Source organism: Rhinichthys klamathensis, unplaced genomic scaffold (assembly GCF_029890125.1).
Source record: "Rhinichthys klamathensis goyatoka isolate OS25496 unplaced genomic scaffold, OSU_Roscu_1.1 h1tg000186l_1, whole genome shotgun sequence".
In the NCBI taxonomy this organism is placed as follows: domain Eukaryota; kingdom Metazoa; phylum Chordata; class Actinopteri; order Cypriniformes; family Leuciscidae; genus Rhinichthys; species Rhinichthys klamathensis.
In genome coordinates, this window is record NW_026606714.1 from 1204229 (window position 1) to 1219205 (window position 14977).

General features: G+C 42.3%; 1 protein-coding gene across 2 annotated transcripts in view; it reads right to left on the reverse strand.

Moving 5' to 3' along the window:
- The window catches only part of pdgfc (platelet derived growth factor c), a 71886-nt gene extending 57139 nt beyond the window's left edge, over window positions 1-14747 (reverse strand). The window contains exons 1-2 of one of the 2 annotated variants that reach the window (XM_056261830.1): window positions 14173-14747; window positions 14003-14069 (exon numbers count right to left, since the gene is read on the reverse strand). In XM_056261830.1, coding sequence (XP_056117805.1) covers window positions 14003-14069; window positions 14173-14175 — 70 coding nt within the window. In that variant the 5' untranslated portion in view covers window positions 14176-14747. Of the gene's footprint in view, window positions 1-14002 lie in introns of both variants that reach the window. The other variant, XM_056261829.1, reaches the window with a different exon arrangement.
- Between the last annotated feature and the right edge of the window lie 230 nt (window positions 14748-14977).

The following is a 14977-nucleotide window of genomic DNA, read 5'->3' on the forward strand; positions in this document are numbered from 1 at the left end:
AAACAAAAACAATGCCTTCTACATCAATGCCTATGGCAAGCCGTTTTAACTTTTATTCATTTCCAGGATATGAATACTTGATATCAACAATTTAATTTTCACTAGTTAAAATTATAATTATTGATATCAGGAATAATATTTCTACTAGTAACAATGGCAATTTTTGATATCAGGAATTACATTTTCACTAGTAACAATGCTAATTCTTGACATCAACATTTACATTTTCACTAGTTAAAATGGTAATTCTTGATATCAACAATTGAATTGCAACTAGTAAAAACTATAATTCTTGATATCTGTAATTGTATTTTCACTAGTGAAATGTCACCATTGGCTGCCATTCAAAATCAATTATTGATATCAAGAATTTATTTCTTACTAGTTGAAATTCCAATTTCACATATCACAAATACAATTCTTACTAGTAAAAACCTTTATTTTTGATATCAAGAATTAAATTGTCACTAGTTGAAATGTCTATTCTTGATATCAACAATTGAATTGCTACTAGTAACAATGTTCATTTTTGATATCAATAATTCAATTTTCACTAGTGACAATGTTAATTTCTGATATCATGAATGTGATTGTTACTAGTAAGAAAGCCATTTTAGATATCTGAAATAATATTGATATCAGAAATACATTTTCAGATATCAAAAATGAAAATTTTTACTAGTAGCAATTCAGTTGTTGATATCAAGAATAGACATTTAGACTAGTGATAATTTAATTATTGATATCAGGAATTCACATTTTTACTAGTAACAATGTAATTATTGATATCAAAAATTATATTTCTACTAGTAAGAAATCAATTCTTGATATCAACAATTGATTTTGAATGGCAGTCTATGGTGAATTGAATTGTTGATATCAAAAAATGTAATTGTTGATATCAAAAATGTAATTGTTGATATCAACAATTCATATCCTGGAAATTAATAAAAGTTAAAACGGCTTGCCATACTTTAGCCCACCCAGGCGCCAACCGATTCACGCATGTCATGTATTAGTAAATACGAAAGAGATGCAAAGACAGGATTACTGAGCAACAAAACCAGAGATGCCTTTGAGGATTACAAGACATTTTTAAGTGCCAAGTTGTGGAAAAACACATGGTGCGTCCCAATTCGCGTACTTAGGCACTATTCAATGACGCTTTTGTTCGTACAAATAGTGCGAGCAGCGTGTTCACACTGAAAATTCCAAAAGTGTACTTTAAATAGGTGATATCTTAACCGAAAAAAAACGAAGTGTGGAAAGTTGGACACTTCATGCACTCAACTGTAGCAGCTTTAATTACGTTGTGAAGTGGCTATCAAATTCCAACGTGAATGACAAAATAACCCTAATATATAGTGCATAAGTACATAGTGTATAGTGCATCATTTGGGATGCAGCTACAGTCGTTGCATTGCCATCCTTCTGAGTCTATAAGATTAAGAAAGCATGGATGAACTATTTTAACAAGGCTCAAGTCAATCACGTCAGGCTTTTAAGTTCGACACAGGCTTTTTAGAGAGACTGAAAATAAAAGATGTAGTGCCAACTACATTGGATCAGACAGTAATGTCGCAACACACAGGTGTGAGTAAATGTTTGTCTGATACAGATTGTTTGATATGCACAGTACTTATACAGTACACAGTACAATATCTTTATACTGTAGCACTGCAGTCAAAATGTGACTAGTTTTTGATAGTTGTGATTTGTTCTTTCCTTTGGCATTTATGGGGTCAACATGGATTTTTCGGATATGGAAGGACATAGAGAACGCAGCTTTTGTTATTGTTTTGGTCTAAGCCATTCACAGTAATTCTGAATAAAAGCTCCATTTAAAACACGACACTGTAAATGACAATGTATATGTTTTTCATTTTATCAAAAAAGGATGAACTAAGAATAGCCTATAACAGTGGTTCTTAACCCCTTATGATGGACAACAATACAAGGACTGTGACGTCGCCCGGTATGGCGCAGCCGGGGCCCCACCCTGGAGCCAGGCCCGGGGTTGGGGCTCGTATGCGAGCGCCTGGTGGCCGGACCTCTCCCCACGGGGTCCGGCCGGGCTCAGCCCGAAGGAGCGACGTGGGACCGCCTTCCCGTGGGCTCACCACCTGCAGGAAGAGCCGTAAGGGGCCGGTGCAGAGAGGATCGGGCGGCAGTCGAAGGCGGGGGCCTCGACGACCCGATCCCTGGACACGGAAACTAGCCTTAGGGACGTGGAACATCACCTCGCTGGCGGGGAAGGAGCCTGAGATCGTGCGTGAGGTTGAGAGGTTCCGACTAGAGATAGTCGGGATCACCTCTACGCATGGCTTGGGCTCTGGAACCACACTCCTTGAGAGAGGATGGACTCTTCACCACTCTGGAGTTGCCCATGGTGAGAGGTGACGGGCTGGTGTGGGTTTGCTTATAGCCCCCCAGCTCAGCCGCCATGTGTTGGAGTTTACCCCGGTGAACGAGAGGGGTCGTTTCCCTGCGCCTACGGGTCGGGGATAGGTCTCTCACTGTCGTGTGTGCCTACGGGCCGAACGGCAGTGCAGAGTACCCGGCCTTCTTGGGGTCTCTGGGAGGAGTGCTGGAAAGTGCTCTGACTGGGTACTCCGTCATTCTACTGGGGGACTTCAACGCTCACGTGGGCAGCGACAGTGACACCTGGAGGGGCGTGATTGGGAGGAACGGCCCCCCCGACCTGAACCCGAGCGGTGTTCAGTTATTGGACTTCTGTGCTAGTTACAGTTTGTCCATAACGAACACCATGTTCAAGCATAAGGGTGTCCATCAGTGCACGTGGCACCAGGACACCCTAGGTCGTAGGTCGATGATCGACTTTGTGGTCGTTTCATCTGACCTGCGGCCGTATGTCTTGGACACTCGGGTGAAGAGAGGGGCGGAGCTGTCAACTGATCACCACCTGGTGGTGAGTTGGATCCGATGGCGGGGAGGAAGCTGGACAGACACGGCAGACCCAAGCGTACTGTAAGGGTTTGCTGGGAACGTTTGGCCGAATCTCCTGTCAGAGAGATCTTCAACTCCCACCTCCGGCAGAGCCACGACCGGATCCCGAGGGAGGCTGGAGATATTGAGTCTGAGTGGACCATGTTCTCCGCCTCCATTGTCGAAGCGGCGGCTCGGAGCTGTGGCCGTAAGGTCTCCGGTGCCTGTCGATGCGGCAATCCCCGAACCCGGTGGTGGACACCGGAAGTAAAGGATGCCGTCAAGCTGAAGAAGGAGTCCTATCGGGCCTGGTTGGCTTGTGGGACTCCTGAGGCAGCTGACAGGTACCGGCAGGCCAGGCGGACTGCAGCCCGGGTGGTTGTGGAGGCAAAAACTCGGGCCTGGGAGGAGTTCGGTGAGGCCATGGAGAAGGACTATCGACTGGCCTCGAAGAGATTCTGGCAAACTGTCCGGCGCCTCAGGAGAGGGAAACAGTGCCCTACCAACGCTGTTTACAGTGGAGGTGGGCAGCTGTTGACCTCAACTGGGGATGTCGTCGGACGGTGGAAGGAATACTTCGAGGATCTCCTCAATCCCGCCGTCACGTCTTCTATTGAGGAAGCAGAGGCTGGGGGCTCAGAGGTGGACTCGTCCATCACCCTAGCTGTGGTCACCGAGGTAGTCAAGAAACTCCTCGGTGGCAAGGCACCGGGGGTGGATGAGATCCTCCCTGAGTACCTCAAGTCTCTGGATGTTGTGCGGCTGTCTTGGCTGACACGCCTCTGCAGCATCGCGTGGCGGTTGGGGACAGTGCCTCTGGGATGGCAGACCGGGGTGGTGGTCCCTCTTTTTAAGAAGGGGGACCGGAGGGTGTGTTCCAACTACAGGGGGATCACACTTCTCAGCCTCCCTGGGAAAGTCTATGCCAGGGTACTGGAGAGGAGAATACGACCGATAGTGGAACCTCGGATTCAGGAGGAACAGTGCGGTTTTCGTCCAGGCCGTGGAACACTGGACCAGCTCTATACCCTCTACAGGGTGCTGGAGGGTTCATGGGAGTTTGCCCAACCAGTCCACATGTGCTTTGTGGACTGGAGCTTGGTTCGCATTGCCGGTAGTAAGTCAGACTTCTTCCCGGTGCATGTTGGACTCCGGCAGGGCTGCCCTTTGTCGCCGGTTCTGTTCATAATTTTTATGGACAGAATTTCTAGGCGCAGCCAGGGGCCGGAGGGTGTCAGGTTTGGGGACCACGCGATTTCTTCTCTGCTCTTTGCGGATGATGTTGTCGTGTTGGCCCCCTCACACCAGGACCTTCAGCATGCACTGGGACGGTTTGCAGCCGAGTGTGAAGCGGCTGGGATGAGAATCAGCGCCTCCAAATCCGAGGCCATGGTCCTCAGTCGGAAAAGGGCGGCTTTCTCACTTCAGGTTGGTGGAGAGATCCTTCCTCAAGTGGAGGAGTTTAAGTATCTTGGGGTTTTGTTCACGAGTGAGGGAAGGATGGAACGGGAGATTGACAGACGGATCGGTGCAGCTTCTGCAGTAATGCGGTCGATGTACCGGTCCGTTGTGGTGAAGAAAGAGCTGAGCCGTAAGGCAAAGCTCTCGATTTACCGGTCAATCTACGTTCCTACTCTCACCTATGGTCATGAGCTTTGGGTCATGACCGAAAGGACAAGATCCCGGATACAGGCGGCCGAAATGAGCTTTCTCCGCAGGGTGGCTGGGCGATCCCTTAGAGATAGGGTGGGAAGCTCGGTCACTCGGGAAGACCTAGGACATGCTGGAGAGACTATGTCTCCCGGCTGGCCTGGGAACGCCTCGGTGTCCCCCCGGAAGAGCTGGAGGAAGTGTCCAGGGAGAGGGAAGTCTGGGCATCTCTGCTTAGACTGCTGCCCCCGCGACCCGGCCCCGGATAAGCGGAAGATGGATGGATGGAGTGGTTCTTAACTCCAGTCCTCGGGACCAGCTGCTCTGCACATTTTGTATGTCTCTCTTATCTGACACACTCAGTTCAGTTCATAGAGTCTATCCTAACGAGCTGAGGATCTGAATCAGGTGTGTTAAGAGCAGTGGGTCCCGAGGACTGGAGTTGAGAACCACTGGCCTATAAGAATGACAATGTGAAAAACAATGATAAAATTCATTCATAACGAGATATTTTTCCACATCGGAAGTTTTCAAAACAATCCCACACGTCTAATGGTGGGGTAGTTGAAAGTAAGTTTAATATGCAAAACTGTTACCCAATCATAGCAGTGGGTGTTTACTTCCAAGTCTTGAATGCGCCACGCCCATCAAAATGGAGTGGTCGAAAGAGAGGGTCAAAAACAGGATAGAAAACAGCTTGTTACTTCTAAATTTGGATGTTTTTTTATGTAAAAATGTTAATGAGGTCCACCTCAGAGAATATTATAAAATAGAAAAAATGCAGTTCATGAGCCCTTTAACCCTTTCCACTATCTGCTCTAATCCCACAATCAATACGCTGATTTCACGCAGCCGCCATTTTGAAATCGAAAGCGAGGCTCCGGTGGGAAGAACCGGTAACAAGTACAGATAAACAACAATGCCTTGGACTAACAACCTGAAGCTGCTGCCGTGATTTAGACTATTGAATGTTAATATCCAATATAGGATATGTATATAGTTCGTTCCTGCTTCTTTTTTTACTTTCTGAATTATATATAAAAAAATATATATATTTATAAATTAATTTCACTGTATAGTCTAAAGTATGAAAGAAATGTATGTACAGTTTTAGAATAACTAATTTCTACATTAAACACAACTATACGCCAACACATTCGCGACTCTCCTGTGATTAAAGGCAGCACTTCCGGTTTACTCCCCACCGGAGCCTCGCTTTCGATTTCAAAATAACGGCTGCGTGAAATCAGCGTATACTAGCAACACAGAGGTCATAGGTTCATTTCTAAGATAAGACAAAAACTTAAATCAAAGCAATGTAAACTGTTTTAAATAAAATCATCCGCTAAATTAGACCGAATTCTAAGGGCAAAGCAGGGCTAGCATACCCATTTCTCCTCGGGGTATGGACACCACTACTGAGGTCTTGCAATGACCATTTCAGCACACAAGCCATGGATTTCTTAACCTCAAATTTAACTGAAACAAGAGGATAGATAATTCACAGGATTGCACAGGTGCCAGCACAGGGGACAGAAAGGCCATGAAATTACACGAGGGGGGGGATCCAAGGCTATGACCCAGTTCCACAGAGGAACTCCATTGCCCTGCTGCTGATCCCTCTAAATTGGAACTGTTTGGGTTAGGAATGTACACTCACTGTCCATCATGACAAACATCAGACAGGCATTGATTGCTTACTTACCAAATCTGTCGCATTGCCATTAAAGTGTGCTGAAAGCAAAAACATGGACATCCCAACCATGCAATCTTCTGTTTTAGACGGGTTACATTAAAGACTTACCTTTAAACAAACTGCGCAGTATTGCATAAATAATCTCTTCAGCTTCCCAGTGCTTTTTTTTTCTCAAGGTTTCAATGAAAAAGCACGGTCCCCATTGAGCTTTTGAAATTCTGCCATTGGCAGGGTACAGCGTGTCGATTGACAGCAAACTTCAATACCTACAGTATTACAGCCAGAAGGGCTTGGTGAAAAAGGACTGGGGTAAACTTTTACTTTAACAGGGAGTCATTTGTCTCAGGTGTGTGTGTGTGTGTGTGTGTGTGTGTGTGTGTGTGTGTGTGTGTGTGTGTGTGTGTGTGTGTGTGTGTGTGTGTGTGTGTGTGTGTGTGTGTGTGTGTGTGTGTGTGTGTGTGTGTGTGTGTGTGTGTGTGTGTGTGTGTGTGTGTGTGTGTGTGTGTGTGTGTGTGTGTGTAAGTTACCAGATAGCTAGTTCTCTTTTTCATTGAACTACTGGGTATTGAAAATCCTTTTTGTTAAAGTTTGCCAGTCGCTACCCACAGTGTATGCACAATTCACAATCGCACTATAAACTTGAAATGCCATGGAAACTACTTAACACAACAAGCTAGTAATGTAGAGGTTTGCCAAGCAAGAACACTGCCAGCTGCCACACAGTTTCTGAGTTCTGGGAACCACGTCCTTCTGAAGCCTTTATAACAAAGGGAATGCCAACTATATATTACTCCTTTGAGGAATGGATTAAGTATGTATGTAGCTTTAAATTTCATTGATGTCTCCACAAGTCCAACAGAATAAATTGAGTTCAAATCAACATTCATTATATACTAGGGGTGTAACAGTACACAGATGTCTCAGTTCGGTACGTACCTCGGTTTTGGGGTCATGGTTCAATACGAGTTCGGTACTATAGGAAAAATGGTCACACTTTAGTTTAGGGTCCAATTCTCACTATTAGCTAACTATTAACTATGACTTTTGCCTCAAACTACTAATTACTGCATATTAATAGTTAGGATTAAGGGATACAGAATAAGGTAACATGTGCATTAACATGTGCTTTATAAGGACTAATAAACAGCCAATATCCTAGTGATATGCATGCTAATAAGCAACTAGTTAATACTGAGAATTGGACCCTAAACTAACTTACCAGAAAAAGCAACAAATCTACAATGCTCAATCAATTTATTTTGAACAGACAGTAGTGCACATTACAGTTGGTTCCACCTAGTGGCATTTAGTCCCCCCTGAGGTAGTTGGTTCAGTACAGGCGCTTTTAGTGTATTAAGAACTTAGTAGTAAACAGAATGCACTCCTGCATAGGTCATATTTTTGCAGGGCTTATAAAAGACACAACTGAAAAGCATCTCATGTTATAAAAGTACAAAATAAATAGAATTAAAAAAAATTGTGAATCAGGAAGTGTTACAATTTGCTCCACTTAAACTATATTTAAACATTCAAAGCTTAAGTCCAACCCTCCTATACTTAATTTTCGTGCACAGCCTTTCAACGTATACTCTTTTGTCCATAAGAGCAAAAATATGCATTCTATGCATCTAGTGGACTTCAAGCGGTCAAGTGATTCGCACATTCGAACATGTGCTGTTCTTCTGCTCTTTTCCTGTTGTGGCGGTTAGCAAACAGCGTTGCATTGCCACACGCGCACCCTTCTGGATTGGAGTGTTGATCACCTGTAACTGACAGTATTTGTCTTCTGACTGCATGCACCGAAACTGTGACAGTTCAGGACAAATACATGTACCGTTACACCACTATTGTATGCCCAAAAAACAAAACAGAGACATTTTTCAAATATGTCTTTTGGTTTGGAATGACATGAGGGCAGGGTTGTTATAATTACTTATTAAATAAAAAAATATTTAAAATGTAATATTTTATTTCAGCCAAATTTCTCTTTTTTCATTTTCATATATATATATATATATATATAAATATATATAATAAACTATATGGACATTAAAATAATAATGACAAAAACAAAGAACAAAATGACTGAAAATTACTAAAATTTTAATATTAATAAAAGGTAATAGTATCTCAATACTAAAATAACTAAAACAACACTGTATAATGGTGTAAATAATGACATTCAAATGTGGGTGAACTATACCCTCAAGCTGCATAACATGTATAAAGCACCATAATAAACTTAATATTTTTCTTCCTGTCAGCTATGCTAAGCACAAGATTTAAACTCTTAACTGCACAGTGAAGTGTTGCTTGTGAGCATTCAAGCAATTTTGCTTTAATCATTACACACCCACCACTTAACTGTCAGATACGTGAGGCAGGCTGCATTTCCCAGTTAGCTGGTGGACCACATTAACCCCATTCCTAACTAAGTAATCCAGTAATGCAGCGCTTTGAGAGGCATTCAGTTGTTACTGAGGCTGACTCTCACACGTCTCTGCCTGGGACGTCACAGGGGTTAGATTAATGGTGGATAATCTGGCACCATTAGAAAACTGTAGCTGCTTTCTGAACCCACACCACTGATATAGACCTGACTTATGGACACAGCTAAACTGCTAACGGACAATGGTGCAAGTATTTGTAGTTCTGTCATTAGTAGGGTAGGACTCTGTTGCAACAAGGGTTAATAAGCAACTCCTCACCATTTCAGGATTCGTTCTAATTCTTTGCTTGAATGTCATCTAGACGTCTTCTGATAACACTCTCGCATAATAAAATTAGATATCAATAGCATGCAAGACCTCTGTTATACGTTAATAATTTCACACTAAAGTCTCAAATAAATTTAGATGGCAGAAATCTTGCTCATTCAGATGTTGGAATATGAAAATAAATGGGGATTTTAAGCAAAGTAAACAGCCATTCATGTTCTGTTCTCAGATTCGAAGCACTATAGTCCTTGTATGACTGTCAATTTAACATGTTAAATTAGTGCAGCTAAATCATTAAAATGTACATATTTATCATGTCCTCTGACCTGACAAACCACATTTACTGAGAGTAGGCAGCATTGAATGAGTAATGAGCCGTTCATATTGAAAGAGCCAATATGTTTTTAAAACTTTAAGAACTTATTAAATTCATGGGGCATGATGCTTAAAACACAGAAAGTCAATGCAAATGAAATTAAGTCAAATTTAACACCGTCTAAAAAGCATCGAGCAAGAAGCTAAAAAAGCAAGTTAATGCAAAAGGCAAAAATAAAATAAAACATTAAAAATATCAAATAAAAAGACGCAAAAAGAACGCACCCTGTGTGAAAGACCCTTAAAGTTATTATGAAATAAAAATGTTATAAAAATGAAATTAATTTTAAAAAATACGCAGGAAAAAAAAATGTGTTGGTCGTTGGGGTTGGGACGCAGAATGCACTGCGCACCTAATTTAATGGCGCCCCCCATTGTCCAAAATATGTATAAAACGATGTGGATTTTTTAAATAACGTAAATCTTTCATGGGATTTTTAGTACATATTTCAGTAAGAGACATCATTTACATTATATTAAGCCATATAAGTCCTAATCCCTAGCCTGACTGCGTCAGACTTCGTACTTCCGGTCTATTTCAGTTCGCTTCTGTACTCATGTCTCTCAGTTTTCCTCCGGCCTGAAAACAGCCGGCCAATCAACGAACAGAGAGCAGGCTGAGAGCCGTGACGTAGACGCTAAGCACCGAGTTTAAGATTGTGACCGCGGATATGGAGACACCGGATGCAATTCGCTCTGTTGTGGAGAATATTCCCAGCATTTGCAAACTGAAGCCCAAACAAGAAGAGTGTTGGTTAAACATTTTGAATGGAGATGATGTTGCGGCCCTACTCCCGACAGGTTTTGGGAAAAGTTTAATTTATCAACTATTACCAATCGTCAGCGAGAAACTGGGCAGGCCAAAGGCCGGCAAGGCGATAGTTGTGATTGTGTCCCCCTTGGTTGCACTCATGGAGGATCAGGTTAAGGAGGCAGCAAAACTCGGTCAGCCATGTTCACTCCGGTATTTCGCTCGATGGTTTCATTTTCGCATCATACATGTGTTTCATACGCATCATACATCATACATGAAGTAGCAGAGTTTGGTATTACCAGGCTACTTAATACCCAGGGTTCACTTTAACCACTCCCATTCAACCGTCAGTCTGCAATGACCAAGGGATGGAGAGGAGGTGCAGTAAAATAAAAACCCTGCCCTCGACTCAATAGACCAACGCTACTTTTGCGTCATCGAAGGGTAACGCCCCTTTTTGGGGGAAAACAAACGGATTCCCCTGAGAACAGAACTCGCTCTAGAGCTGCAAAGTTTCTTAAATGGCACAAACATACACACTCTCTTTGCCGGCCGAGGACCGTGAGCGGTATTTAAATAAGCTACTGGATACAGGGTTACAGAGGTGTCCCTTTGAAATGGTCGAAAACTGGATTAATGACCCTACGCAGTGGCCAAAAATGGACAATTCAGACATCTAACGTTACCACTATCTCGTGGAATCACCAAGTAAGTAACGTTAGACTATTTTTTTTGTCATTAACACACTCACAGTATGACAAACTAGACGATGAGGCCATGTCACTTGGATCATATTTAACTTGATTTAAACTATTGACATAGTTTTGTTGTCGACTAGCTATACTATACTGTTGAAATAGTGGCAGGCTAGGACTAAAGTGGACTTGGCAGGTTTCTACTTGTTTCTAGAAAGTGCTAGGACTTTGAAAGTTGTAAAAAGGTTTACAGTGTACGGCAAAATATGTATAGGACCAATGTATGTATGTACGGGGCTATCAAATTGGATGTTGTGACATTACGCTATCCTATCTAGCCTAGAAGGCTTGATCTACTGCCGTTCGTGTTGTTACATGTAGTCCAGCGCAGTGCTCGTCGAAAAGTCATATAGGCCTAAAGCACTTTCTAGACACAAGCAGAAACCAGCCAAGTCCACTTTAGTCCTAGCCTGCCACTATTTCAACAGTAAAATCAGTTAACAGCCAAGGTAGCATGCCTAGTGAGAGCTAACGTTAATCACATAACGTTAGCTGCTAGCAGCTTCGTCTTTCTAACTAACGTTAGTATAGCTAGTCGACAACAAAACTATGTCAATAGCTTAAATCAAGTTAAATATGATACAAGTGACATGGCCTCATCGTCTAGTTTGTCATACTGTGAGTGTGTTAATGACAAAAAAAAAATAGGCTAACGTTACTTACTTGGTGATTCCACGAGATGGTGGTAACGTTTGATGTCTGAATAGTCCATATATTGGCCACTGCGTGGGGTCATTAATCCAGTTTTCGACCATTTCAAAGGGACACCTCTGTAACCCCGTATCCAGTAGCTTCTTTAAGTTTGTGCCGTTTTTGCTATCAAGAAACTGAGCAGCTCTAGAGCGAGTTCTGTTCTCAGGGGAATCCGTTTGTTTTCCCCCAAAAGGGGGCGTTACCCTTCGATGACGCAAAAGTAGCGTTGGTCTATACTCCGTTTCACTTGGAAATTCTTAACACTGAAGTTGGTTGCAACTTCCGGTTCACATGGACTTTAAGTCCTTACCAAATTTGATAATAAAATGGATTGTTGTGCATTATTTCCACCTAACTGAACTACCTACACTGATTTCTAAAACCACTTTTTATCATTTGATTTACTCATTTACCACAATAATGAGTTTGAATATGGCTTATGGAAAACATCGATATAAAAGATTAACTTGCAATTTGATTACTCAATTGACAGCCCTTGTTGCAACACCATGGACATGCCTCTACCATAAATTGACTAACTTTCAGCAACGGTCAGTTATAATTTCATGAATCAGCTTTTGAAGGTCAGGTCAATGCAGTTATTTCCATTTGAGTCATTGGTGTGGACGGAGCACTGCAAATATCTTTCACCCTCCTTCCTCAACTACATCCTCCTACTCCCATCAATTTGTATGAAACCCATTGAACCAAAAGAACATAAAAGTGTTCAGAAAAGCCTTTATGAGATGGGTGAAGAGCTCAGTGAACTGTGGGCTGGCAAACTCTTTATTGAGGCTAACCTGAAAAAGTTGGTCAAGTAGCTTTTTAACCTGACACTGCAGCTGCAAAATAAAACCAGCCTCAGATCAGTGGTGAAGAACTGCCTCAATCAACACCATCCAGAGATGGCTGCCACAGAGCATCTACTGTTTTGACAATTAAAGAGAGCCAGAGAACAAGACTCCCCGTTCAGAAACCCTTGGCAGAGCACACTACCAATTCACCTCCATTCTTAAGTCACTGGGGAATAAAGGTGGCGTTACAGCCAAAGACCCCTATCAAATGGCAATCACAAGGGTCTTCCCTGGCACACAACTCTGACCTGAGAGGGGACTATACGTACTGCATCAGAGGTTCCAATTCAATTAAGCCTTCCTTTTTAATAGACAAAGATGTTAAGATTTTACAGTCTTCGCAGAAGGTTTTCGTACTTTCATAGACTTCCAAAAAAAGACTTCCATGTAAACATGGCTTCCCAGTAGACATGTTCTGCATGTTCCAGTTTAGAGAAATAATGATAACACAATGAAAGCTCTGATACCGGGCCCAAAGAAGCCATTTGAATGCAAGATGTTTCCACTCTGCTTCACCCCTGACAGAGTAAGGGGCGCTCCCTCGCCTAAGTCAACACAAGTAGTAGTTTACATTTTGTTAATGGTGCGCAATGAGCGACAGTTTGCCTGTCCCCACCAACGCCTGCTTTACAACACTGAGCTTATAGTTTCAGAGCAAAAGTTAAATGGAAACTCTTGCTTTATTATATTTTTATCATTTCTGATTTTTTTTAGTTCAGCTGTGAGTTTTGGTGGGATTAAGAGGAAAGCAAATTGCATGGCCCCAGGCACCCCACGCTTCATGAATGGAGTCTTTCTGCGATCAGAGAGAAAACCCTTCCCTGGGGACTCGGTTACCCAGAGATTTGTTTCTCTCTTAAACACACATACAGATGTGCGTTTCATGCACATGAAAGCCAAAGGTAACTTCAACTTCCTACTAAGTATAACGCTGTGTGAACCCCATAAATTGTGGACTATCCATGGCAAGCTGTTTTAACATGCAATCAATTTAACTAACTTTTATCCATTATTGCTACTATTCTGTTACATAGGTAATCCAATAGTGACTAGTATATTTTTTTATTTCACAAACTATTTATAGGATACTAGTACTGTTACTTATTCCAGAAGTGACAAGTAGGCTACTCATTTAAGTAGTCACTTGACTGGTAGTAATTATTCATAAGACATCAGCATGTGTTAATTTGCTAATAGTCTATTGTAACAAATTATTTTTTCTCTGTGGGTTAGATATAAATTATCAATAGTATGCTATTATCTAATTGTCACTGGATTAGTTTTACTAGTACTACCCCAATAATTATGTATTCCATCTTTACATAAATAGTATGCACTGGTTTAATAAACATGAGAGATTAATATGAATAACATTTATCTTACTAGCTATATTTCTTCAGTAAAATGAAAAAGATTAGTTAGTTTTAAGGTATAAATGTTAAAGGCTTGCCATGGCCATTCATTGAAAAGGTAAACTCAATGCGTTTAGTTGTAAAGCATTATCATAAGTCTCACACACCCCAACAAGAGAAAAAGCCCATGCGATGACTCTCTGAACTTACCATTTTGCTCTTTAGTGCTGGCGTGGTGAATCTTACTGATGTGACTCGATTCCGCCACCGACTCATGCTGATGAAGAGACGATATAAGAATCAAGAGAAGCATTGGAATCATTTGGATTAATGGTGGCTGTCGGTGCTTATAGGCACTTAGTATGTGTTGTTTCAATCACCATGCAGAAATATTGTTCGTGAGACGCGTATCCAACTTTGGACACATCTGTAAGAGGCACGCGTAAAGTAAAGTCCACATAATCCTGATCGGGCAGTGTTTCTACAGCGAAAACTTCTTTGTGGAAAGTTTCCCGAGAGGCATCTGAGCAAAGAGCATTAATTGCTGTTAACTTAGAGAGCGCACACCTGTTCGCCTAAACACGAGTGTTCAAGAGGACAGCTGGAAACGTGCACGGCTGTAATTTAATTTCTGCTTAGACGCGAAACTGCCTTTGCCTGTTTGCAAAGTGTTCGACTTTCCCTTGCAAACACTATAGTCCATTCGAGTAACGCGACCGACTCTGGGTAAAACGCCACTTGTAGCGTTGCACGTCCAACTTTCTGAAGGAAATGAATGTCTTGAGGTGGCTCCGAGTGTTTGGCAAGCGCAGACGGCCGACTGGCGACACAACAGGTGCTGCACATAAAGTAAAAGTTCCCCGTGGAGGAAACTCCCCGGAGAGGCGGGGACCATTCACAAGCTGCTGGTGCTGCCGCTGCAGTCGCTTTAGAGTGAAAGACTATATTTCTCACATATCCACCGCTACACAAGTATATATGTGTGTGTGTGTGTGTGTGTGTGTTTGTGTGTGTGTGTGTGTGTGTGAGACAGAGAGAGAGCGAGCGAGCATATGTTTATGGGTCGATGATACCTGTTGATCGAATAACTGTTCAAAAATACAATGTATACATTTAAAAACACTTCTGATGAACATATTTTCTTCATTTAAATTATTTTATATAGCCTACATTGTGTGGAGCTTA